Consider the following 26,049-nt stretch of genomic DNA (forward strand, 5'->3'; position numbering starts at 1 on the left):
CGACTTCGAGACTTCGATTTATTTTACAACAAGAAAGGTATAAGCCATGTTTGTTTGGGAAGCCTCAACTCAAATAAGAAATCATTTTAGTTTCCCAACCAAAATCACATACTAGCATTGTTGTATATATGGTAACATGTTTATGAATTGTTTATAGAATTATATTCAAATCTTGTAACATGATTATGCTTTGATTATAGAATTGTATTCAAGCATATAATATCATTGTGAAATTCAGATCTGAATATGAGCATGCTTTGTTTATTGATTGATATTCATTGCATTTAAGATAGGAGAGTCGTTGACAGCTATTGTCAAATATCTAGATGTTCGGAGCTTAGGAGCAGCTCTGACTCCTATTGCAGCCGTCGATACAGCTCAGACCGAAGTCTAGGAATAAGATGTACAGTCACCCCGAGTGGGAGGGTAGGTGACAGCCATTGACGTCTTATTCACAACAGGATCCCTAGAGTTATAGTCGAGTCGAGTCCAGACATGATTTGATTCGCATTGCACGTTTATATGGATGTCATTCATAATAGCATGTTTCATGTTTTAGATTGATTATATGCATGTATACATGTTTATACACGGATTTGTTCTCCCCGGAGTTTCCGGCTGTTGTTATGTTTGTATGTGTGCATAACAACAGGTGGGGCAGGATCTGGGTCACGCAGAGGATGAGAGAGGGACATAGCGTGGTGATCTCGGGCATAGCAGCAGAACTAGTAGTTGTATTTTTGACGTGTACTGTATTTAATTACTAGTTTTTGAGAATGGATGGAACAAGACATGTTGTACCTTATGTTTGTACATTATGTTGTTGAATAACATAGACTTCTCTTGTTTAACTTTCATATAAGTTAATGTTAAAAGCAAAAAATTTGACCCACTTTTTATATTAACGATCCATTGAATCCCAAAGAAAAGAGTTAGAGTCCGGGTCCCCACAACCCTATACAGGACCCTTGATCTGATACCAACTGAAACATCTACTGTTAAAAAATGCTACTAATTTTTTTATTATAAACTTACTTTCGAAATTTAAAATTTTGCATGCATGCAATACTGCTGAAAAATACACCTTTTTAAAAATAATCATAAATCAAATAACAAATAAAACATTGCAGTTAAAAATTTCCAACTCGGCCATCATAAATGTAAGAAGCAATAAATCAAGTAAAAATCTGGATAACTAACAACATGTCAAAACCCTGCTTACTAAAATTTTCATGTCCGCTCTAAACTCATAAAACCTCATGTGCGGAAAATATGGTCCTCGGTTCATGTGCACACATCCAGCCTGCCTACTCAGAATTCGGCACCTCCAGCCTCCTCATCGACATTCTCACTTGCAGCATTCATACCTAGTGAGACTAAAGACTCAACACACATGTAACATTAATAACAAATACATATACATAACAATCAACAGTGAAAAGTTCTATAATAAGATACATTTCATGATCTTAAAAACGTAGACATAAACATATCGTAAAAGCATAACGTGTCAAAGCATCTCATCATATCATCATATACTTATATATTTAATTTTTTTTGAATTCAGTTCATTAGCTGTGAGTTTCGTATCAGCTCTAATCGTATTAACTCTATCGTATCAGCTTTATCTGATTGATCCATCTACATATAACTGTAGTACCCGGCGGCGGGATCATCAGCGACAATATTACCCATCCAATGAGCCCTGACCATACAGCTCATCATATACATATATCGTCAGTCACAACCAATTCTCATCTTTCAAAAATATCATCATTTTCATCACTCATTAAAATCATGCATATACGTATTTTTTTCTTAAAACCAAGCATGCAACATATTTTTTTTTCATAATTTCATAAAAATCATGTTTATGATACATAAACATTTAAAAACATGCTAAATGGTTATCAGGGCGCTGCCAAGACTAAAATATCGACTCGGATGCAAAATGACTAATTTGCCCCTAGAAAGGTAAAATGACCGTTTTACCCCTGGACCTCGAAATTTCGACCCGAAGCTTATCAAACTCCTTAAAACATCCTAAAACATAATTATGAGCTTTTCTTAGACATAAACTCGAGCTCTTTTAAAAATTTACATAATTCGTTCTAAAACTTGGACCGGGGTCCCGGTTATAGTCTGAATAAACCCAAAACTTAACCAAATCTTTCCCAACTTAAATCGTGATTTAAACCCTACATGACCAGCCTCCAAAACCACTTAATTCTGACCCTTTTGTGAGCCTCGAACATTACCGGAAAGTCGCTGGAATTTTTCTGCGCATACGCACTCAAAACCTTAAGCATCAAATCTTGAAATTTTTGATCCTAGCCTACATGCCGACGTGACCAGCCCTCAACCTGACACCTTAGAACTAAGCCCGATCCAAGGACCCCTCTCCTGGACTGACTTGACCGCGTCTTTAGCCCTCCAAACTCACGGACGTGCATGACTCTCAATACCCTACACCGAACCATTCAGGAACCACCATAGCGCCCCACCCTTCGAACAGCCTACGGACCTCAACCAGCCACTCACAGCCCTCTCCTAGCCTTGTCACGGAGCTAAAAGGATTGGCTCCTTAGCTGGGATCGAGCCATGCAAGGCTACACACCCAAAACTCTCGATCTAGCAAAATCCTATAAACCGAATGCCTAGTACCGACAGCCCTAATTATATCCCGACTAAACCTTGACTCTAGCATCTTGACATCATTTTACTCGACGTGTACAGCCCCCAGCAAGAAGATCAGCAGCACCCTTACACAATAATGTAAGAAAACGTGAGTTATATGCATCAATACATGTATCTCATGACAACCAAAAATGATTTCATGCAAGAGTCGTGCATTATATAAACAAATCACACATAATTAACATATAAATACGACATGAATGATGAAAAAGAAGATACATGGATTGCCTTAGCGTTTATATGATCATAAGCTTGGAGATACGCGCGTGGACGTGAAACAGAGAGGCGGGGGAGGAGCTTTTCTTGAAGAAACTAAGGGGGGCCATGACTTGCAGCTTAAATGGGAAGGAGATGTTTTTTTCACGTGAAGGAGCTGCTGCAAAGTGAGGTGGGCGGCCGAGTGCTTTAGGGTTAGGGATAGGATTAGTTTATGATGTATTTAAGTGTTAATATAATGCACTAATGGGCCAGAAAATGAATTAAGGGAATAAAAAGGGTATGGAGCCCATTAAAGCAAATCCCACAAGCCCAAATACACTCCCGAAAAATATTTTGTTTAGGTATGTTTTTGAAAATATTATCCGAGTCCTCAAAAAGTCCTCCGAATCTTTAAAAATTGCGTACTGGTTAAAAAAATAACCGGGCGGGTAAAATAATACTTAAAAACATCTCGTATTAAATAATTAAAAATAATTATTCAATAAAATGTTTTCATGAATCATCGGCTTCCGTTACTCGTTCGAGCGCGAAATACAACTTAAAACCCTAATGCATGAAACTTGTAAAGAATCATGAAATAAACTTTACCCATGCAATAATCATGCATGATGTGCATAAAAATCAATAACTACATATTTAAAATAAAACGATAGATTGGATGAAGTCGGGTTACGTATTTCGAATTTCCTAGACTTTACACATGTACATATAATGATCATCACTAATAATATTATTATTTAATTAATCGATTCTAAATTTATTAAATAAATAATTATGAACTCATTATAATTATGATCGATGATTAGACATCGTCGATGTACCGAGTGTGAAAATCTTGTTCACATAATGAAAATTGAAAAGAAATTTCGAAAATCAAAATTTCTATTGATCCATTATCGGCAGCTGCTAGTTTTGTGAACTCCTTCACCAAAACAAGCAGTTTCACTCCCATTACAAAATTAGAAGTTAAGCTATCTTCAACGGGAACAAAAAATTCGATACTTCTGTGACCCTCAATGGTTTAAGGATACAGCTAGTCGTGGTCACAACTAATGTGATGCAGAATAATATTTATTCATATTCGAGCTTACCCTAATTAGCATCATTGTTTTCATCAACACCTTGATCTAGAATGTCAGATCTCAAGTCTGATTTCACCCATCGGATCATGGTAAAAATGTCTAGTAACATCGTCCCATGATCTCATAGGTATCACCGATAGTGCCTACAAGAAATTATGTTATGGTTAACATATAGTACGATCTTTTTTCAACTCATATATCTCAATCAAATCTGCAACAATATTGGTATATGGAGAGTTGCATTTGAATTCGATAAGATATGATGTATTTTTGAGTAATAATATTGACATCGTATGTAAAACTAGGAAAATAGTTTCCCTAAAACAATTTCTGGCTTCGACCAAAGAGTGTGATGACCCTTAACGGAGTAGGTAAACGAATCAAAGTTCATGCTATTACGTAAAGCCTCTATGTTATCCCAGGTCAAATGACTAATGGTATACAACCATAACCACGCACTATTTCACTCGATAAGTTATAACCATGTGTGCAGTCCAAGGGAGGTTGTTTGGTGTATCATCAAATGATCACACATCTGCATTAATGAACATCTCCATGCACTTACCAATGAAACAATGTGTTTACATCATAGATGTCTGTCTCAAGCTCAAGCGACATTTATCTTTACTTTAGGCAGCTAATTCGACTAGGAACCGTCTAGAATACAAGGTACAATTTCTAATGAGCTTCATTATTTTACACTGAGAGATAGACCTCATAGTACATTTTGCATCTTCAAGAATTTTATCTATACATCTTACATGAGTATACAGATAAAATAAATGTCATAATTTGATAAAATTGTAAAATATCATTATAATAAATATTATTTTTACTTAAGAGTCAATAAAACTCAAGTCACAAATTGACTCGCTGAGCACCTACTTTAACAAACACGTGCCATTTCCTTTTTCACTTGAAATGGATTCTCTTATCAAAATTTTAATTGATAATTTTGGGAGTTGACTCGCAATCTGATTATGATTTTTTCCATCATGTCAGAAATTTAGATTGAACTCTGGCACACTTATCACCAATAAAATACATGCCAATGTGCTAGATAATGTTGCTTTTGATAAGATGCATCTCGAAAGATGTTTACTGAAGACTCTCTTGACACTCATATTGTAGAGGCCCGTATTTCGAATTTGTAAATTTGCGGAATTATTTAAAATTTTTCTTTAAGAGTAAGTAACTTGCCTCATTCATAAAATAAACTGATAACAAGTTTAAATGTTTAAAGTAGCAGCGGAAGTAAATACTGTTTTTTCAAAACAACAACTTAAAATAATTCATCGTAAAAAAATAAGTTTGAGCATAAAATGATAAATAAACTGAAACATGAGGTCCTCAGGTTCCTACTATTGCCGACCCAAGATGGCTCACTGGTCCCCGCCCTCGGCCTCGACCTCATCAGTACCTACAACAATCAAGTCTAGTGAGTCTAAAGACTCAGCATGCATATATCATGATTAACAAGTAAAATATATCATAAAGTTTCATGCCATGTAAAGATATCATATCGTAAAGCGTAACATGAAAATCATGTCATGAATAATTATAAATACGTGCATAACTGAAAATCGTACGTAAAATGTTTTCTCGATAGAGCCCTGTCATAAAATAGCATATCATAATTTTCTGTTGAGATAATGTTCTACGCAAGTGGCTCGTACATAACATGAATCGTCTGATCAGACTAAACCACAGTATACTGGGCGGTAGAGATCATCACAGCCCTTGACTGGATATCCGTACCCATAGATGAACATGAACCGGTCATAAGTCATCGGGTGAAGTAATAATCCCATAAGCTGCAATCCCATAAGCGTGAAGTGCCCATAAGACATATAGCATATATCTCAAAAATAAACTTTTATATTTTTATGCACGTAATATAATTAAATTCCTGTGTTATTTTACCAATTCGGTTGGATCGTTCCCAGGCTATCTGCGAGCTAATTCTAACATGAGAAACATGAAAATAAACTTAACTTGACCAACATATCATAACCGAACCGAAAACGAGAAAATTACGCCCAACAAACTTAGTATCTAACCATGACCCCGTACCAACCCGAACCAACATCGAACCATCGTTTAGTCATGATTAAAATACGCCTAAAATATTGGAAAATAAATACCAAGGGCTGTAATACACGAAAATTGTGCCGGAGGCCAAAATCATGAAACGCTCTTTCAGGAGTAACTTTGGTACATCGCACCGTAAATTCTCGTACGACCTATAAACTTAACCAAATCACAAACGGCCAAAAACATGACCTTCCTAACTCAATGAGGTATTGTCCAGTCCAAGGCCATAGGCTAAAGGCAACCAAGAACTCAAACGAGCCTCTGAACCGAAGCCCAAAGCTGCTGTCAACAAAATACAGCAGCAGTTGTTGTGCTTCCGTGCTTCGTTTTCGAGACTAACGGCCATTGGGGCTTGAACCACCAACCAAAGCCTCTTACCAACATCCTAATGTATGGTTTTAACCATGGCTAAGGGCTCTAGGACAACCACAATCCAAGCCAACACCTACGACAAACCCAAGCTCCACCCGAAGACACGCATTGCACGCGTGGGATGTTTTGCTTGTTCTCGCCGTCATGTATCATTCCAGTGGCCATATGATCGACCATGGCATGATCTAGGCATCATGAGGTATTTTTTGAAACATGGCTAAGGGCTAGAAGCCAACAAAGATCCACTCAAACCTCAAAGAACCGAAACCAACTCACACGAAAGGAAATGGAAAACCGAAGGGGCTGTTTGTGTTGTTTGTTTTAAAACTGATGGGACCATGAACCAAGCCATGAAAGGTCATCTTGGTCATGTCCTTGACATAATAAGGAAGGGTTCTAACCATGGCGCCAACCAACATTCGAACCTCCTTGAACAATAAAAAAAATCAGAATTTTGAGACTCAACTTGCAACTATTGTGGAGTTGCTGTCCAGTTTTGAATCCAACGAGTTGGGGACTTGAACAAATGGACCAACATGATCCAAACTCACCCTAGTACATGCCTAGATGCATCCTTGGATGCCTGGAAGCGAACCAAACCCTGAAACCATCAAAACATCAAAACCGTGAACTCACAATGGAAGAGCCGAAAATATGCACAATGTTTTTCGAAAGTTTCTTGACATGATTTCGGTTTTGTCATGGATCAAGCACATGTAATGGTTTAAAAATAGATATATAACTTGATTGAAGAGCAAAGAAATAATATAGACATGCCTTGGATTCTTTTGTTTGAAAAGAAACAAACTACGACGACATGGCGCGGAGGGGACGGAGTTGCTTTGCTTTCTTGTTTTCTCTCTTAATTCTCCTCTAGCTTCTCACGATTTTCTCTAGTATTTTCTTCTGAAATTTTCGGTGAAATGGAGAGGAAAAATGTTTAGGAGAAATGAAGGGAGGTTGCACGATAAATGGGGATTTGAATGGTAAAATGAATCTTGCTATCCTAGTTGTTTGTTAGCTAGGAAATGATATAATATATTATGGGATTTGAGGGTTGATTTAGAAGGTGAGATGGACGAAAATCTCATTCAAAATAAGGTAGAAAAATTGCTTAATTATTGAAGATTAAACGTGATGGAATTATCTCCCAAAAAAAGATAAGGAAATGAATTAAATATGGAGACTTGTCAAATATTTTAAATCCTATCAAAGGGGTGGCCGAAAATTGCTTTTAAAATGGGGTGAAATATTGCTTAAATCGTTAATTATTGGTGATTAAAAAAAGAAGGGATTAACTACCAAGAATGGATATGGAAGGGATTCAAAAATTGTTAGTTGTTAAACTAATTAAATCTTAACAAGGAAGTGGCCGAATTACATGATTAAAATTGAGAGGAAATATTGCTTAATTATTGAATTTTAACTCATTAATGTTTTAAACATTAATTATGTATTTTAGTGAAATGACAAATTAATTTAGGATAGACATTATCTTGCATGTATGGCTATATCTTTAAAATAAATTACCAACATGTTAAGTTACAATTTCTTAAATAAAATTAGCTTAGATTAACTTATCTCAATTGGTCACATTTTTTAATTTAGGCTTTTAATTAAGTTATTTGACATAAAAGGACTTATTTACTATTTAACTCCAATTAATTAATTAAATCCCTAAACATTCTTTTTCATTAAAATAAATTATTCTTTATCTTAAATAAATTCTAGGAATATTTTCTCATTATTAAAATTTATCTCATTATTCCAACTCCAGTCTGGCCTTGCTTATCTAACTGAAAAGATAAAACTAAACTTATGCGATTTAAAATAAATAATCATTAGTCAACAACTTTAAAATGCCTTAAATAATAAAGAAATCATTTTTAATTTAAATACTAGAAATTATGCATGGCTTATACGTAGTCTTATTTAACTGGTTCTACAACTCTCCCCCCTTAAACGAAATTTCGTCCTCGAAGTTAAAACTTACAGAATAACTCGGGATACCGACTCCTCATCTCTGGCTCAGATTCCCACGTAGCTTCCTCCTCTGAATGATTAAGCCATTTGACTTTCACTAGCTTCACCAGTTTGTTTCGAAGTTTCTTCTCCTGTCTGTCTAAGATCTGCACTGGTCTCTCTTCATAAGATAGGTTCGGAGTGAGTTGCAACGGTTCAAAATTCAGGACATGCGAAGGATTCGCCATATACTTCCTCAGCATAGAGACGTGAAACACATTGTGTACCCCGGCCAGATTCGGCGGAAGAGCAACACGATAAGCTAGCGTCCCAACCCTGTCGAGGATCTCAAATGGTCCGATGAATCTCAGACTGAGCTTTCCTTTCTTCCCGAACCGCATGACACCTTTCATAGGTACTATCTTCACGAAAACATGGTCGCCAACGGCAAACTCTAGATCTCTCCTCCTCTGATCCACATAACTCTTTTGTCGATTCTAAGCAGTCCTCATCCTATCACGGATCTTGATTACCACGTCGGCAACCTGCTGAATAATCTCCGGACCCAATTCTGATCTCTCCCCTACTTCATCCCAATGAATATGAGATCTACACTTACGACCATACAGTGCTTCATATGGAGCCATACCTATAGACGACTGAAAACTTTTGTTATAGGTGAACTCTACCAATGGCAAGTTCGACTCCCAACTCCCTGAGAAATCGATTACACAAGCAAGGAGAAGATCTTCCAAAATCTGGATAACTCTCTCTGACTGACCATCGGTCTGAGGGTGGAAAGCTGTGCTAAACAAAAACTTCGTACCCATTGCTGAATGCAGACTCTTCTAAAATGCGGAAGTGAATCTAGGATATCGGTCAGACACTATAGAAACGGGAATACCATGAAGTCTGACTATACCTCGGATATACAACTCTGCATACTGAATCATGGTGAAAGTCGTCTTGATGGGCAAGAAGTGCGCTGACTTGGTAGGACGATTAACAATCACCCAGATAGCATTTGATCCTCTAGCTGACTTCGGCAAACCGACCACGAAGTCCATGGTAATATTCTCTCACTTCCACTCAGGAATAGGAAGATGCTTGAGCAAGCCTGCTGGTCTCTGATGCTCTGCTTTCACTAGCTGGCACGTCAGACACTCGGCTACAAAACGTCTTATATCCTTCTTCATTCTTGGCCACCAATACAACAACTGCAGGTCTTTGTACATCTTCGTACTCCCAGGATGAATAGCGACATATGGGCCTCGGATAAAATATCTGCTCGAATAGAATCACTGATAGGAATCCACATCCTGTCCCGATATCTCACAATACCATCGCTAACTGAATACAAGATACTGCCCTTGGCCTCATCACTCTGCTTCCACTTTTCCAACTGCTCATCTGCTGACTGACCACTGCGAATAAGGTCTAGAAGAGAAGACTAAATCGTCAAAGTAGATAGACGGAGAACTCTACCTCGAGGATAAGTCTCTAGATCAAACCTCTGCATCTCAGACTAAAGAGGCCTCGAAATCGCTAGATGAGCCATCACTGCGACTTTCCTGCTCAGTGCATCCGCAACTACATTAGCTTTTCTCGGGTGGTAGCTAATGTCACAGTCATAGTCCTTCACTAGCTCCGACCAATGCCTCTGACGCATATTCAGCTCTTTCTGCATAAAGAAGTACTTGAGGCTCTTATGGTCAGTAAAGATCTAGCACTTCTCTCCGTACAAATAATGCCTCCAAATCTTCAAGGCAAAAACTACGGCTGCCAACTCTAGATCGTGGGTAGGGTAATTCTTCTCATGGAAATTCAACTGACGAAAAGCATACGCTATCACCTTCCCATGCTACATCAACATTGCGCCTAAACCGAGCTTCGAAGCATCGGTATACAAAACGAACTCGCCAGGCCCTGACGGCATGGCCAAAACTAACGCTGATATAAGAGCTTGCTTCAAAGTATCGAAGCTCTTCTGACACTCATCGCTCCACACAAATTTAACATTCTTCTTTGTCAACGACGTGAGTGAAACAGCAATAGAGGAGAATCCCTGAATAAACTTCTAATAGTATTCTGCTAGCCCAAGGAAACTACGGATCTCTGATGCATTATGCGGCACAAACCAATCTCTGACTGCTGCAACTTTCGCTGGGTCTACCTCAATACCGCTGCTAGAAATTATGTGGCCTAAGAACGCCACCTTCTCTAACCAAAATTCGCATTTACTGAACTTCGCGAATAGCTTATGCTTCTTCAAGGTCTGCAAAACTGCGGTCAGATGTCTGCTGTGATCCTCTTGATTCTTTGAGTAGACGAGAATGTCGTCTATCAATACTATCACAAACTGATCAAGATACGGCTGAAATACGCGATTCATGAGATCCATGAAGATCGCTGGTGCATTCGTCAAACCGAATGGCATCACAAGGAACTCGAATTGGTCGTAACGAGTCCTAAAGGCAGTCTTGAGAACATCGGCAGCTCTCACCCTCAACTGGTGATAACTAGAACGCAGATCAATCTTCGAGAATACTGAGGCTCCCTGCAACTGCTCAAATAGATCTTCAATCCTCGGGTGTGGGTATTTGTTCTTTGCTGTAACCTTGTTCAATTTTCAGTAGTCAATACAGAGCCTCATCGTACCATCCTTCTTCTTCACAAACAATACTGGCGCGCCCCATGGTGAAAAACTCAGGCGAATGAACTCCTTCTTCCTGAATCTGCTTCTTCAGTTCTTCTATCTCTGTCGGTACTAATCGGTACGGTGCTTTGGAGATCGGAGCCGTACCTAGCATAGGCTCAAAAGAAAACTCCACCTCTCGCTCGGGTGGCATTCTAGAGACGTCGTCAAGAAAAACGTCTAGAAAATCCCTAACAATTGGGACATCGGAGGCTGACTGACTGGGTGCCTCGGGAACGGATATAAAAGTTTCCAAAAACGCTCGACATCCTCTATGTATGAGCTTCCTAGCCTGGACACAAGATACCAAACGCGGTAAAGGAAAGTACCTGTCTGGCTCGAATAAGAAATGCGCCATCCCAGGCGGTCGGACTAGAACAGATCTCCGCTGGAAGTCAATCAAAACCATGTTCCGTAATAGCCAGTCTATCCCCAGAATGATGTCGAACTTTGGCATCGGCAGCACGATAAGATCCGCATAAACAAGATTGCCATGAAGCTCGAGGTCTATGTCTCGGATCACGTTGGTAGCAGCCATCTCCTCACCAGAAGGCAGTACTACTGAATAGGCTTTATCTATCCCAATGGTCTTGACCTTGAGAAAATTAGCAAAGGTCTTCGAAATGAACGAATGAGTAGCCCCTGAATCTATAAAGGCTTTCGTAGGTGAACCAGCTATAAAAATTCTCCATGAAAGATTGGAACACTAACCTGAACCCAATAGTTACAAGAACTAAACTAATAGACATGCGAAGGCCAGAGTTCTTCTAAACTAAATCCCCGAAAATAACACTGATTAAAGCATGCAATCCTATCATAAATTCTAAGTTCGAAACCTTAACCCAAAACATAAATTCCCAAATACAAACTTAAAGCTTAAAGGTACCTGTCATGAGCATCGTCTCCGGGTTCGTCTCAACAACATGGAGAGCAAAAACTCTGTCTTGGGTAGGCAGACTCCCTTGCGGGCACTGCTTCAGCAAGTGGTCTGGACTACCACACTTGTAACACTTCCCCGAGCCATACATACACGCTCCGGCATGGCGACGTGTGCACCTAGGACAGATTGGATGCTCTAGATTCCTCGGGACTGCACGTCCCTGGTGCTGATGTCCTCTGTTTCTGGGTGGGCCGTGGAAAGGCCTCTTACTCTGGTGCTGCTGAGGAGGAGGGCGGTGTGGCACTTGCACTGGTCGATTGCCCTGACGGTCTCTCTCAATATCATTATGGTCCTGCTCTGCAGCTAGAGCTCTGGAGACAGCGACGTCATAAGTAGTAGGGCCATCCACCCTAACATCACGGCGCAATATCTGCCGCAGACCATCAAGGAAATGCCTCAGTTTGGCTCCAGCATCATTCGCAATCAGGGTACGAAACGGCAACCCCTCTCAAACTTACGGATGAACTCCGTAACAGTCATATCTCTCTGCATCAGGGTCATGAACTCCCTGGTCAACTTGGAACGCACCTCGTCAGTAAAAAATTTAAAGTAGAATACCTCTGTAAAGCGCGTCCAGCTCAGAGTAGCCAAGTTCAAGGCTACGGATGCTCCTTCCTGCCATAAGCGGGCGTCTCCTCCAAATAGATAGGTTGCACAACGAACCCTATCTTCATCTCTGAGCTCTATGAATTCGAAAATAACCTTGAGGGACTTAATCCAGCCCTCGGCAATCATAGGATCTGCCGTCCCTGAGAACTCCTTAGTCTCATCTTCATGAATCGCTCATAGGTCGCCTCAGGCCCCGCCGGCCTGGCTGCCACAGCGTTATTCCTCGCAAACTGTGCGAAGAATTTAGTCATCCCAGCTAACATCTGGGCGTTCATGTCCGGTGGAGGGGGTGGAGGTACATTCCTCTCCTGCCTCTGATTCTCTCCGTCCTCCTGGTGAGGCTCATCATCTCTCGTGCGCTCAAGAATGCGTCTAGGAGGCATATTGTTCCATATATACAAGACATACGTAACCAACATGCATAATTCCATTATTTCTTTAAATTTAAATAAATCTGCATAATCATAATCTTAACATAAAATATTTCATGAAAACATGCTGTTAGAATATTTCATGCTTTAAACGAAATGCGTAAACGTAAAACTTACAGACCGAATACGTGACTTCATGAGCTTCTCGAGATCAGTATTAGTATAACCCTTTACAAGGATATAAACTCTGACACCAACTGTAGAGGCCCGTATTTCGTATTTATAAATTTTCGGAATTATTTAAAAAATTTCTTTAAAAGTAAATAACTTGCCTCATTCATAAAATAAACTGATAACAAGTTTAAATGTTTAAAGTAGCAGTGGAAGTAAATACTGTTTTTCAAAACAACTTAAAATAATTCATCGTAACAAAATAAGTTTTAGCATAAAATGATAAAAAAACTGAAAGATGAGGTCCTCGGGTTCCTACTACTGCCGACCCAAGATGGCTCACTGGTCCCCGCCCTCGGCCTCGATCTCATCAGAACCTACAACAATCAAGTCTAGTGAGTCTAAAGACTCAGCATGCATATATCATGAATAACAAGTAAAATATATCATAAAGTTTCATGCCATGTAAAGATATCATATCGTAAAGCGTAACGTGAAAATCGTGTCATGAATAATTATAAATACGTGCATAACTGAAAATCGTACGTAAAATGTTTGCTCGATAGAGCCCTGACATAAAATAGCATATCATAATTTTTTTTTGAGATAATGTTCTACGCAAGTGGCCCGTACATAACATGAATCGTATGATCAGACTAAACCACAGTATACTGGGCGGTATAGATCATCACAGCCCTTGGACTAGATATACGTACCCATACATGAACATGAAACGATCATAAGTCACCGGGTAAAGTAATAATCCCATAAGCCTGAAGTGGCCACAAGACATATCGCATATATATCAAAAATAAATTTTTATATTTTTATGCACATATTATAATTAAATTCCTATGTTATTTTACCAATTGGGTTGGATCGTTCCCAGGCTTGCTACGACCTAATTCTAACATGAGAAACATGAAAATAAACTTAATTTGACCAACATATCATAACCGAACAAAAAACGAGACAATTACGTACAACAAACTTAGTATCTAACCATGACCCCGTACCAACCCGAACCAACATCGAACCATCGTTTAGTCATGATTAAAATACGCCTAAAATATTGGAAAATAAATACCAAGGGCTGTAATACACGAAAATTGTGCATGGAGGCCAAAATCATGAAACGCTCTTTCTTGAGTCACTTTGGCACATCGCACCGTAAATTCTCGTACGACCTCTAAACTTAACCAAATCATGAACGGCCCAAAACATGACCTTCCTAACTCAATGAGGTACTGTCTTGTCCAAGGCCATAGGCTAAAAGGCAACCAAGAACTCAAACGAGCCTCTGAACCGAAGCCCAAAGTTGCTGTCAACAAAATACAGCAGCAGCTGTTGTGCTTCCGTGCTTCGTTTTCGAGACTAACGGCCATTGTGGCTTGAACCACCGACCAGAGCCTCTTACCAACATCCTAAGGTATGGTTTGAACCATGGCTAAGGGCTCTAGGCCAACCACAATCCAATCCAACACCTACGACAAACCCAAGCTCCACCCAAGGACACGCATTGCACGCGTGGGATGTTTTGCTTGTTCTCGCCGTCATGTATCATTCCAGTGGCCATATGATCGACCATGGCATGATCTAGGCATCATGAGGTATTGTGTGAACCATGGCAAAGGGCTAGAAGCCAACCAAGATCCACTCAAACCTCAAAGAACCGAAACCAACTCACACGAAAAAAAATGTAAAACCGAAGGGGCTGTTTGTGTTGTCTGTTTTAAAACCAATGGGACCATGAACCAAGCCATGAAAGGTCATCTTGGTCATGTCCTAGACATACTAAGGAAGGGTTCTAACCATGGGTCTAGGCTCAAAAGCCAACCAAGATTCGAACCTCCTTGAACAATCAAAAAAATCAGAATTTTGAGACTCAACTTGCAACTATGGTGGAGTTGCTGTCAAGTCTTGAATCCAACGAGTTGGAGACTTGAACAAATGGAGCAACATAATCCAAACTCACCCTAGTACATGCCTAGATGGAGCCTTGGGTGCCTGGAAGCGAACCAAACCCTGATACCATCAAAAACATCAAAACCGTGAAGGCACAATGGAAGAGCCGAAAATCTGCACAATGTTTTTCGAAAGTTTCTTGACATGATTTCGGTTTTGTCATGGATCAAGCACATGTAATGGTTTAAAAATAGATATATAACTTGATTGAAGAGCAAAGAGATAATATAGACATGCCTTGGATTCTTTTGTTTGAAAAGAAACAAACTACAATGACACGGCACGGAGAGGACGGAGTTGTTTTGCTTTCTTGTTTTCTCTCTTAATTCTCCTCTAGCTTCTCACGATTTTGTCTAGTAATTTCTTCTGAAATTTTCGGTGAAATGGAGAGGGAAAAATGGTTAGGAGAAATGAAGGGAGGTTGCAAGATAAATGGGAATTTTAATGGTAAAATGAATCTTGTTATCCTAGTTGTTTGTTAGATAGGAAATGATATAATATATTATGGGATTTGAGGGTTGATTTAGGAGGTGAGATGGCCGAAAGTCTCATTCAAAATAAGGTAGAAAAATTGCTTAATTATTGAAGATTAAACGTGATGGAATTATCTCCAAGAAAAGATAAGGAAATGAATTAAAGATGGAGAGTTGCCAAATATTTTAAATCCTATCAAAGGGGTGGCCGAAAATTGTTTTAAAATGGGGTGAAATATTGCTTAAATCGTTAATTATTGGTGATTAAAAAAAGAAGGGATTAACTACCAAGAATGGATATGGAAGGGATTCAAAAATTGTGAGTTTTTAAACTAATTAAATCTTAACAAGGGAGTGGCCGAATTCCATGATTAAAATGGAGGGAAAATATTGCTTAATTATTGAATTTTAACTCATTAAAGTTTAAAACACTAATTAGGTATTTTAGTGAAATGACAAATTAATTTATGATAGACATTATCTTGCATGCATGGTTAAATCTTTAAAATAAATTACCAACATGTTAAGTTACAATTTCTTAAATAAAATTTGCTTAGATTAACTTATCTCAATTGGTCATATATTTTAATTTAGGCTTTTAATTAAATTATTGGACATAAAAAGACTTATTTACTATTTAACTCCAATTAATTAATTAAATCCATAATCATTCTTTTTCATTAAAATAAATTATTATTTATCTTAAATAAATTCTAGGAATATTTTCTCATTATTAAAAAATTTATCTCATTATTTCAACTCCAGTCCGGCCTCGCTTATCTAACTGAAAAGATAAAACTAAACTTATGCGATTTAAAATAAATAATCATTAGTCAACAACTTTAAAATGCCTTAAATAATAAAAAAATTATTTTTAATTTAAATACTAAAAATTATGCATGACTTATACGTAGTCTGATTTAACGGATTCTACACATATTCATGGTCTCTATGAATTAGACTAGATTGGATATCCCCGAGACTTGCGCCCTTCATGTGATTCGAAATCACACTGGTACTAGCTGCAGAGAGGTTTTGGTATAATTGCTTTATCTATGGTTTAATTTTTTCGCAAAGCAGCCATGGCTCCATGCCCACCGAGTATTCGTAGGAGATTCGCACCTTCATAGGATGTCATAAAACTCAACTTTTACAAGCCAACTTAAGAGGATAACAAGTTATAAATTCCAACTTGATAGGTCATGCGTAATAGGTCGAAATGGTCTTCGTCCTTTCCAATAGAATTTTAAGATTTGGAGTCCAAGCAAAATTAGTCATGATACATTTCGAAACAAACTTGAGGAAATATGAAATATACTGCAAACATCTTGTATAGCAAATTCACTTGACTAACAAGTACAGGTCTTAGTGTAAGAATCACAGGGACCAAAATATATATAAATGGATAAAAACACATATTCCGAAAACAAATCTGATCTTTATCTGATTGCAAGAAAATTTGCAAACCTCAGCAAAAAGTAGCCACAATAACAGCAGATTACAGATATAGTGCCCACAAAGTTAACTATACAATCACAACAACTGCCACCAGAATCGTTCTTCCAAAAGGTTATCTTAACTTCGATATCCTCGATTTTTATGGCAGTGATATCCAAGGAGGGGTTTTAAGGACTATGTCAGAAGCATACCAATCATTTCCACTCGATTTAAACTAGTTAGTGACAGTTGATTTCTTGCCACAACCAAAGTATAAATGGCATGCTTGTAATTATACAAACAACGAAGGGTAAGTTTACGAACATCGGAACGATGAAGGGTGAATTACGTGGTTTGTGCAAAAACCATGCCTTGATGCTGCATTGGGCTATTTGTTATTGTGCGTTGCGTCCTGACCCGCTTCTTGATAAGGTCCTGCAAACAATTTCAGCGAGATAGTCGAGAATCAGATGCCAAAACAGATTCTAAGATCTAAAGGAAACAATGGTTCAAAAGCGGCATAAATTTGAAACAGTGCAACAGCGGACCACCTAGAAAACAAACTAACATAATTGGCAGTAGCATTCCAAATAATGGGCATACCTTCCAGGGAGGAACTGAGAAGTGTTGAGTGAATTCTTAGTGGCATTTCCGAGTCGTTTTGTCCTATTTTCATGTTCTTTTTCCACCCGCATGGCAGCCACTTCCTTCTCCATCGAGGCCACTTCCCTTCTCATCTTTTTAGCCTCGACTTCCATGGCTTTGGTTAATGTTTCCACCTTCTTTGCCAGCATCTGATCGAAAGCAAGACAAGCAATTTTGAAAAGAATATATAATATAAGTTACAATAGCAATTAACAATACTATGGAAGAAAATCAACCTCAATTGCATCATCCTTGTCTTTAAGACTCTGATCTTTTTCAAGAGCAGCTTTCCTCAATGCAACCACTTCTCTCTGTAATAAATCATATAATAACCCAGGAACAGAATCTTCTTTCTCAGTTGTTTGTATATCACTGGTATTTTCGTTTTGACTTCCTTTCCACAAAGTATTTTGTGTCTCGCCATCCTTGGTTCCATCACAGGACTGGCTTTGTTTGAAATTTAGCCCTAATCCATTTAAGAGAATTTTCCCACGGTCCAAAGATCTGGAACCACCATCAAATGACTTTGATGTCCCTTTTGCATGTTTCAACACTGAACTACTCCCAGAAGATCTCATCTGAAAAGATGGTGACCTCTTGGGTAGAAAGCCATTGGAAGTCAATTTGGGAACATTTTCTGCTCCACCAAGTGATTGTCGTCTTGAAGGACCGTTGCTTAAGCTTCTTCCATCAGGTGCAGGGGTGGTGCTACGCGTAGCAATGTTTGGTGATCTCAAAGTCTCTTCAAGAACTTTAAGTCGCAATTGATATTTTTCCTAAAGGGCGGGATGACATGTTAAACTTGAAGAAAGAATTATATACTTTTTTGGAAAAAGAAATACATCAGATTAACCATAAATAAGTAAATTACTTTCAATTGGGCTTCAGACTTAGCAGCTCGCTCAGTAATGGCAAGCTTGTCTCGTAGTTGTTGCATCTCACCCTATAGCAAAACTACAGTGAGAACAGATCTAGCAAGAGAAGTAACAAGTCCAATAATTTCGAAAGCAAGTAACAAGTTCAATAATTTTGAAGCTTGGAAAATTAAAGACACAGGCGAAGAGAAAAAATTAACCTGTAAGAATCTTCTTTCATCGAGCCATTGTTTCACAGGCATAACCTTGTCATTAGCGTCTTTCCATTCGTTTGCTACCACAGTTGCCACTCTATTGGCAGTTACTTTAGCACGAGCCAGCTCTCTATCAAGAATTTTTCTTTCCTCCTGAATGGATCAGAAACAAATACCAGATGCCTATCATGGTTTCATAATACCACATTGTCATAGGGAAGCAAGAGTTAGTATGTGTGTGTATGTCATATTACATTCATCTCCTGAACTTTCCGCTGGTAATCACGAACAGCATTGGCTGCAGCACCACCAGCAAGAACAGCCTCTTCCAGGTCACCAACAGTTTGAGTAAGCTTTTCAACCTCTGCAACCTTCTGGCGATGCATTCTGTCCAAGATCTTGTTCTCTTCCTGCTCAATCGCGAAATACCTTGTGTTAGAGAAAAAATAAGTGATTGGCAGTATTTAATAGAAATGGTCCCTGCTATCAAAGAGTGTGAAAGATTACATAACCTGGCAAATTTCAATCTGCTTCATCAATTCTTGATTCTTGTTTTGAAGATCGTCCACCATAGAAGCCTTTGCCAATGCTACTTGCACAGTCCTCTCTGACTCGAGTAGTGCAGCCTCTTTTGACTTAGTAAGCCTGTCCAATGCTTTGTTATCATCCTGCAGCTTTGCAATCTGGAAAACAGAAGGCCAACTAAGATTAAGAATTGCTCCAGAAATGAAATTTGTCAAAGAAAAAGGTAGCTGAAACAAAATTGCATTCCAAAACAAACCTCCAGTCGGGAAAGCTTAAGTTCCGCCTCCAAGGGAGCCAGGATAGCTTCAATGGGAGGCATATCATCATCCTTTTGAGCAGCGTGAACTCTACGAAGAGTCGCTTCTGCAGCAAATTGAGCTGCCATTGAAGCCTTCTTTTCATCATTAATTTTTTTAATTTCAAGATTCTGCCCAGAACAAAAGCCCATGTAATCACATGTAAGTAATAAAAAAGTACCAGCATAATGGGCAGGGGTTCCAGCCTGTACCTTGTTTTCTAGGTTAGATTCTGTTAATTTGAGCTTCCCCTCCACTTTAGCTAACTCTTCAGTAAGCTGAAGTGAAATAAGCAACCACAGCTTTCTTTAAAACTCATGTGCAAAGCTTCATGCAACTCATAAAGGAGGAAGACAACCAGGGGAAGGGGAAAGGGAGTATAATTGAACTAGAACACTCACTTCTAAAGAAGAAAGACAAAATCAAATAGTTTGCACACATTAAAAGCAATAATTTCGAAAGAGCAAAAATTTGAACCGGACTTTATCTCTTTGACCATGGTCCATGTATGTATATATTATCATGAACGAACCATATTCAGCAACATTTTCATATTTTACCACAGAAGGGAATCATTTGCCATACTGAGACAAGGAACATGTGCTATCGAAACTCTCGCTGGCACGAGTAAGCTTTCAGAATTCAAAATTCTTAACACAATTTTCTTTCAGCTAATGGATAATATTATCAAAGTCAACTTCAAGTGCCTTGAAATGCATTGGAAAGGCATTTGCTGGGCCTAATCAAAATAATTGTTTGATGTACAATCCACTAATTACAGCTGAATGCTTTCAAAACAAATCAGCTGAACTAAGCTACAAAACAATGACCACGGAGGAATAACTTGGATGGGGGAATCTTTTCCCTTTATTTTATTTCGCTAAGATAGAACAAAGCAAGAATTTTTCACCACATTTCTAAGTTATTCATCTCGTACAATTTGCACTATTTTTGATAACCCTATTTAATTCCTTAGAGACTAAAGCAAATAATCTCTTCCAGAACTAAGGGTTGTGCCAAGGGCATGAGACCGGGAATTTAATATGTTCTTCCAATATTCTCTCCATGATAAACCACCAAATAAGCATTCACATTCACTTAGCCTAAATTGGTTCAAATGGTAGACAAATACCCAAATATCTTCAAATATCAGTTATCGCAAATATCAACCACATCGACCCGGTAAAGTAATGCTAAAGCAAATAATCTCTTCCAGAACTAAGGCTTGTGCCAAGGGCATGAGACCGGGAATTTAATCTGTTCTTCCTATATTTTCTCTATGATAAACCACCAAATAAGCATTCACATTCACTAAGCCTAAATTGGTTCAAAAGGTAGACAAATACCCAAATATGTCCAAATATCAACCATATCGACCCGGCAAAGTAACACTCCTCTTGTAACGTCTGAAAACCCGAACACACTAACCACATGCATGCATGAAAACTAATTAGAATTTATTTAAATACGTTGTCTAAAGGTATGTTTAAGTATTGATATTATTGATATGATTTAATTAATATTTAACCGAATGTTATGAATGTGAACTTTCTGCGGTTGAATAAAATGTTCTCTCTGCAGTCGAATACGTGATGTGCGCCAAGGGTGAGACAACCGGAGATGATTTTGATAAGGTTTCCATTTATAGAGATTTTGAAATGGGAAACTTGGGAATTAGTAACCCAAAATAGGAAAGTGGCAAATTTATTTATATTAAGGGCTAACTTAATCGCTAACGAACTTTTGGCTAGAAAGTAAGAAGTTTCGTGTTTATGATACTAGAAACGAGGGGCACCAAATATTTTTTAATATTGTTGGAACTTTTAGTGGACTAATTATGTATTTAAATAATTCCTTAATGGGTCTAGATGAACAAGGATTTAGTTAATAAAAAATCAGGACCTTTAATCCAAGCTAAAGCCCACTTAGCAACTTGATGATCTAATTAAATAAAATCCTAGCCACCCTACACCCCTCACACACGTCTCTCACACCACCAGCACACACAACATACACACTAAACCCTAAGGAGGCCAAATTGCGTCGTGTTCGTCTCTCGTCGCGCCGGCATTCTTATTTTGTAAGCGTAATAGAACAAGACATGTTTTCAAACCTTATATGATGAATTAATTATTATGGTTTAGAAGGAAAAAAACCATTAGTGTAAATTAAATAAAATTAGAAGTTAGGGTCGTTTCACCTCTGATGAACTCTGACATCAAACTTAAACTTTAACATACACCGAAAATTTTTTATACAGACCTATTATAGTTTTCGAACATAAAAAAATCAAAAGAGTTCAAGAAACGTCATTAGGGAAAAAAGAAAACAATGCGCTCCTTGTTAACTGTAGTGTAGATACCTTTAACATAAAAACTAAAACTTCAAAACAACTGTAGTGTAGAATTCTTTAACATAAAAACTAAAACTTCAAAACAAAGTTACCTCTTCCACAGCCTTCTCACGAAGCCGCTCGGATAACCTCAACGCCTTGATCTGAGACTGGGCTTCGCCTAATTCCCTCTCCTTATCTGCAAACCACCACAAAACCCAGGTAAAAGGTCGTCGATTCCGCATTGAACAATACTACACACCGAATCTCATAAATTACTGAAACAACACGCGCGCACAAAAACGAAGGCGGTTTAAAACAAATCCAAGCGCGAATCTAGTGGATCCAGCTAGGAAGACTGACCTCTGACTTCATTCTCGAGGCGATTGAGCTCCATCTTCACCGGATCCGAACCATGAAGCAAGTTTATAAAATCGTCCGCATCCAAGCTCGGTCGCACGGCCACTCTCCGCCGTGAAGAAGACGTTTTGACTCCCTCCTTAAACGAGCCCGACATCGCAAGAGGCGTCCTTTCCGGCGCATTCTCTCCTGAATTAATCTCCGGCGCCACAGAGACACGTCCTTCACCGGAAACCTCCGCCATGACCGATCTGCTAGCTTCACAACTCACGCATCAAGCGCACAAAACCTCCAAATCTACAAAATCACAACAATGCTCGTAAAAACATTGGCGAACACCAATCAAAGAAAGTGAAATACGCTCACACAGAGAGGAAAGAGAGTTTTACAGAGAGTTCCGGAGATACGAGTGCGCATAAGATAGAGCTATATTCGAGTTCGAATTGATGTGATTTCTTCTCCTTTGTTTGTTTCACTCTCTCTCTCTCTAAAAACAAAAAGGGTATGTGTGCCTGTGTGAGAGATAAAGTATGACTTCACTAAAGCAGAGGACTGTGTGTCAAATATCCCAAATACCCTCCAATCATGTTTCTTATTGCGATACATCGTCGCTGAATTAGTGAAAGGTTGAGGTCAGTTTCGTCATGTGGATTATTTTTTTTCCCCTAAAACAAGTGAAGGCAAATACATGAGTTAAAATTAATATTGTCATTTTATGTATGGTAAAAAAAAAAATTAAAAAGAAATTTGAATTTTGGTTTTATATTAGCAATCGTGTGTATTTATTTTGTGCGTGAAATTTTAATATTTTGTATATTTTAAATTTTTAGGCTAATTTCTTTTATATAACAAAAGTTTAGCCATTATAATAAAACTAATAGCTTTAGAGATGATCATTTTGATCGGGGAATTTGGTGTCAAATCTCTAATCAAAACAATAAGTTTATCTTCAGTCCTCATGTCATAGAATTTTATTCTGCACTCTCTGATACAAAGAAAACTTGTTTTTCACTCTCCAACTCACATATTTATTCATTTTCTCCTTTATTTTATTTTTCTTGATATTTTACTCTAATTTGTATTCCCTAACATGATAAATTTCTTCAGCTTCTCTCAAATACTAAACACATGCCAAAGAAACACATCACCTGCTGAGGAACAAACATATGCCCTCTTGAATCTTGTTGTTCCATCCCTGATTTTCAAACAAACAAAAGCCATTTTATTTCCTAATCATTCATAATCCTTAATAGTAAAAGAGGGCAAGAACTGAAAAGATAAACATTGACAGATTCAAGATTCCACTTCAGATATTGAGCGAGAAGCTAAAGAGAATTTATTTTTATTAGGACATTGATAAGGTACGTATAAATATGTTTATAAGGGGTGTTTGTCGGTTCGATTAGGGACTTTTTGGACCGTTCACATTTGTGTAGATCCAGTTGGGTTGAGGATCTGCTCCAAATAATATCTTGTTGTGGTTGATTGTTTTCTGCGTTTTGTGATCGATTGTCTTATTTTGAGTCGATTTATAGTTATTTATTCGATTTTTGTGTAATTTTTTTCTAATTGTGTTTAGTGTATGTGGTGTTAATTCATGTTATTGTTGGATGGAAGTTGAAAAGAGTTTGTGTTTACGAGTGCAAGAGGACACAAAAAGATATATGAACAAGTCACGAATTAGTTCACTAGACATCAATGTAAAAGCCAAGACCGCTTTTTTTTTTCATATTCACTAGGTTATGTTGGGATTTGAATAAATGTGTTCAGATTTTAAAGAACTTTGTTCGGGTTATATTGATATTAGAAGTTAAAATTTGGGATGAGCCAAAAAATCAAGATTTTCAGCATCTCAGATAACATGCCAATTGTCGAGAAATTTATTGACTTTTTTTGACAATGTATTCATGAATTTTAGAATAAAAGTTCACGGAGTTTGACCAAAGCTCCTCTTGTTCATGAACTCTAGACCATTTTCCTATTTAAAAAATAGAAAAAATAAGTTATTTGCGTAGCAAAAAATAGCTTGAAAATAAGGTAAGATGTTAGAAGCTCAAATCTCATATTCATAACAATTTTTTTTATTATATGATGTGTTATTAAATTGTATTTTTTCATTAAAAAATTTTAACCTCACAGGTAACACATGTTTTCTTTTTTTCGATTTCTTGGAGAAATGGAATCTGAATCTGGATCTGGATTTATATTTTTGGGTAGCTATGAGTATAAAGATGAGCTCTCTATTATTTCAATTTTTAATGGCTTCATTCAATTGAATTTGTTTCTTAATTTTGGAATAAAATGTAAAAAAATTGCTCCACAAATTTTGACCTTGTAATATTAGTCCCCCATCTTAAGAAGTATGTGATGTTGGATTAAGATGATGACCTCTGTGTTATGACTCATCTTCATGCCTCTATGAGACTGACTATAATTAATATGAAGTTTTGAGCTATTTGACTTACAAGTAAAAATTTTATACTTGTATATGTGTATCTTAGAAGATTATAATTGATATAGATACAAATAATATGTTTTCTAATTCACAGGGAAAAAAGATGGTAGAACGAAGAATTTGTGATGTCACGTATACAAAAAGATGTACTCGATCCAGTGGAAGTGCTAGTGGCACATCGTTGCCTTGATGTACCTGTTATTTTATCATATTTTGTTCGGTCTATGATCCGCAGGGGATAAGTCGCAAACAAGGCTTCCAGACCTCTTCTTCATGGAGACGGAGAAGTTGAGAAGAGGACGGAGTCCCCTCTTCGGGATAGATTCCTCTCCGTGCCTCATCGTTAATGAGGAACTCTTCCGAACATATTTTTTAAGATTTTCCGACGATGGTCTATTCATTTCCTATTCCTAGCCACTATCGTTTTCTTTTTTCATCTTCTTTGTCTACAGGTTGGCCTTCTTTGATTGCCAAACAGTATGCAGGATCCTCTTTCACTTCAATCTCTATTGGCCGGATATTAATACCTTCTACTAATCATGGAAGATAGTGTGGCCAATGCGTTAGAATGATCTGTGCTATTCTTGTTATTTGTTTTTGGGTTGTTGAGAAGATTAGCATAACTACATTCTATTACTACATAGAGATTTTGCACATAATGTAATTTCTCCATTGATCCAAAGTGAATTAATTATTTTCGCTAAGATGTGTTTGTGTTGTTGGCTGGTTGTATGATAGAATTAACATATTTCATAGTGGAAATATACTGAAATTATTTTAGTTACATTGTTGAATTAACTTATTTTATACCCAAAATCATTATGATATTGACTTTTGTTAGGCAGATTAAAATCATGGTAAGGATTCGTTTCCCAACTCTTTAAATTGAGATATGAGAGGCTCTTTTATGCTACTGATTTTCCTCATAATATAAGCTCAAATTATCGATTTATGAACCCAACAATATACGAAATATACTGAAATTGTTTTGGTTGTATGCAGAAGTTATTATGTTATCGACTTGGGTTAGGAAGACTAAAATCATGATCAGGAGTGAGTTTCTCAAATCTTACTAATTAAATTGAGATATGATTTTGCATTTTCATGCTAGTAATTCCCCTCCAAATATATGCTCAAATTACCGATTTATGTACCCATAGAATACTAAATATACTAAAATTGTTTTTGTTGTAGACTGAAATTAGTCTATTGTATACCGAAATTATTATGTTATTGACTTGGGTTAGGTAGATTAAAATCTTGGTAAAGTTTTGGTTTCC

General features: G+C 37.6%; 1 protein-coding gene and 1 long non-coding RNA gene across 2 annotated transcripts; one reads left to right on the forward strand and one right to left on the reverse strand.

The window, feature by feature from the left end:
* Positions 1-17,015: 17,015 nt before the first annotated feature.
* LOC140837470 (microtubule-associated protein 70-1-like) lies at positions 17,016-22,851 on the reverse strand. Its single transcript, XM_073203639.1, has 12 exons — positions 22,704-22,851; positions 22,318-22,611; positions 22,068-22,153; positions 19,835-19,900; positions 19,583-19,753; positions 19,314-19,484; positions 19,056-19,211; positions 18,808-18,954; positions 18,604-18,675; positions 17,969-18,508; positions 17,691-17,881; positions 17,016-17,522 (listed from the first exon to the last, which is right to left on the reverse strand). The coding sequence occupies exons 2-12, from the start codon at positions 22,556-22,558 to the stop codon at positions 17,483-17,485; spliced, it is 1,881 nt and encodes a 626-aa protein (XP_073059740.1). The 5' UTR covers positions 22,559-22,611; positions 22,704-22,851; the 3' UTR covers positions 17,016-17,482.
* A 490-nt stretch (positions 22,852-23,341) lies between these two features.
* On the forward strand, positions 23,342-25,452 carry LOC140836217 (uncharacterized). The gene is made up of 3 exons (XR_012119032.1): positions 23,342-23,675; positions 24,864-24,989; positions 25,337-25,452. It is a non-coding gene; the product is annotated as an uncharacterized lncRNA (long non-coding RNA).
* Positions 25,453-26,049: the final 597 nt, after the last annotated feature.

This window comes from Primulina eburnea, chromosome 7 (genome assembly GCF_022965805.1).
Source record: "Primulina eburnea isolate SZY01 chromosome 7, ASM2296580v1, whole genome shotgun sequence".
In the NCBI taxonomy this organism is placed as follows: domain Eukaryota; kingdom Viridiplantae; phylum Streptophyta; class Magnoliopsida; order Lamiales; family Gesneriaceae; genus Primulina; species Primulina eburnea.

Bases quoted from the DNA above. Each gene is read 5' to 3' on its own strand.
- LOC140837470 (XM_073203639.1), bottom strand. From the start codon at position 22,558: ATGGCGGAGGTTTCCGGTGAAGGACGTGTCTCTGTGGCGCCGGAGATT. The intron at 18,955-19,055 runs GTAATATGACAT...TGATCCATTCAG, and splicing joins GGAAAGTTCAGGAGATGAAT to GAGGAAAGAAAAATTCTTGA. The intron at 18,509-18,603 runs GTAATTTACTTA...CCCGCCCTTTAG, and splicing joins AGTCTGAAGCCCAATTGAAA to GAAAAATATCAATTGCGACT.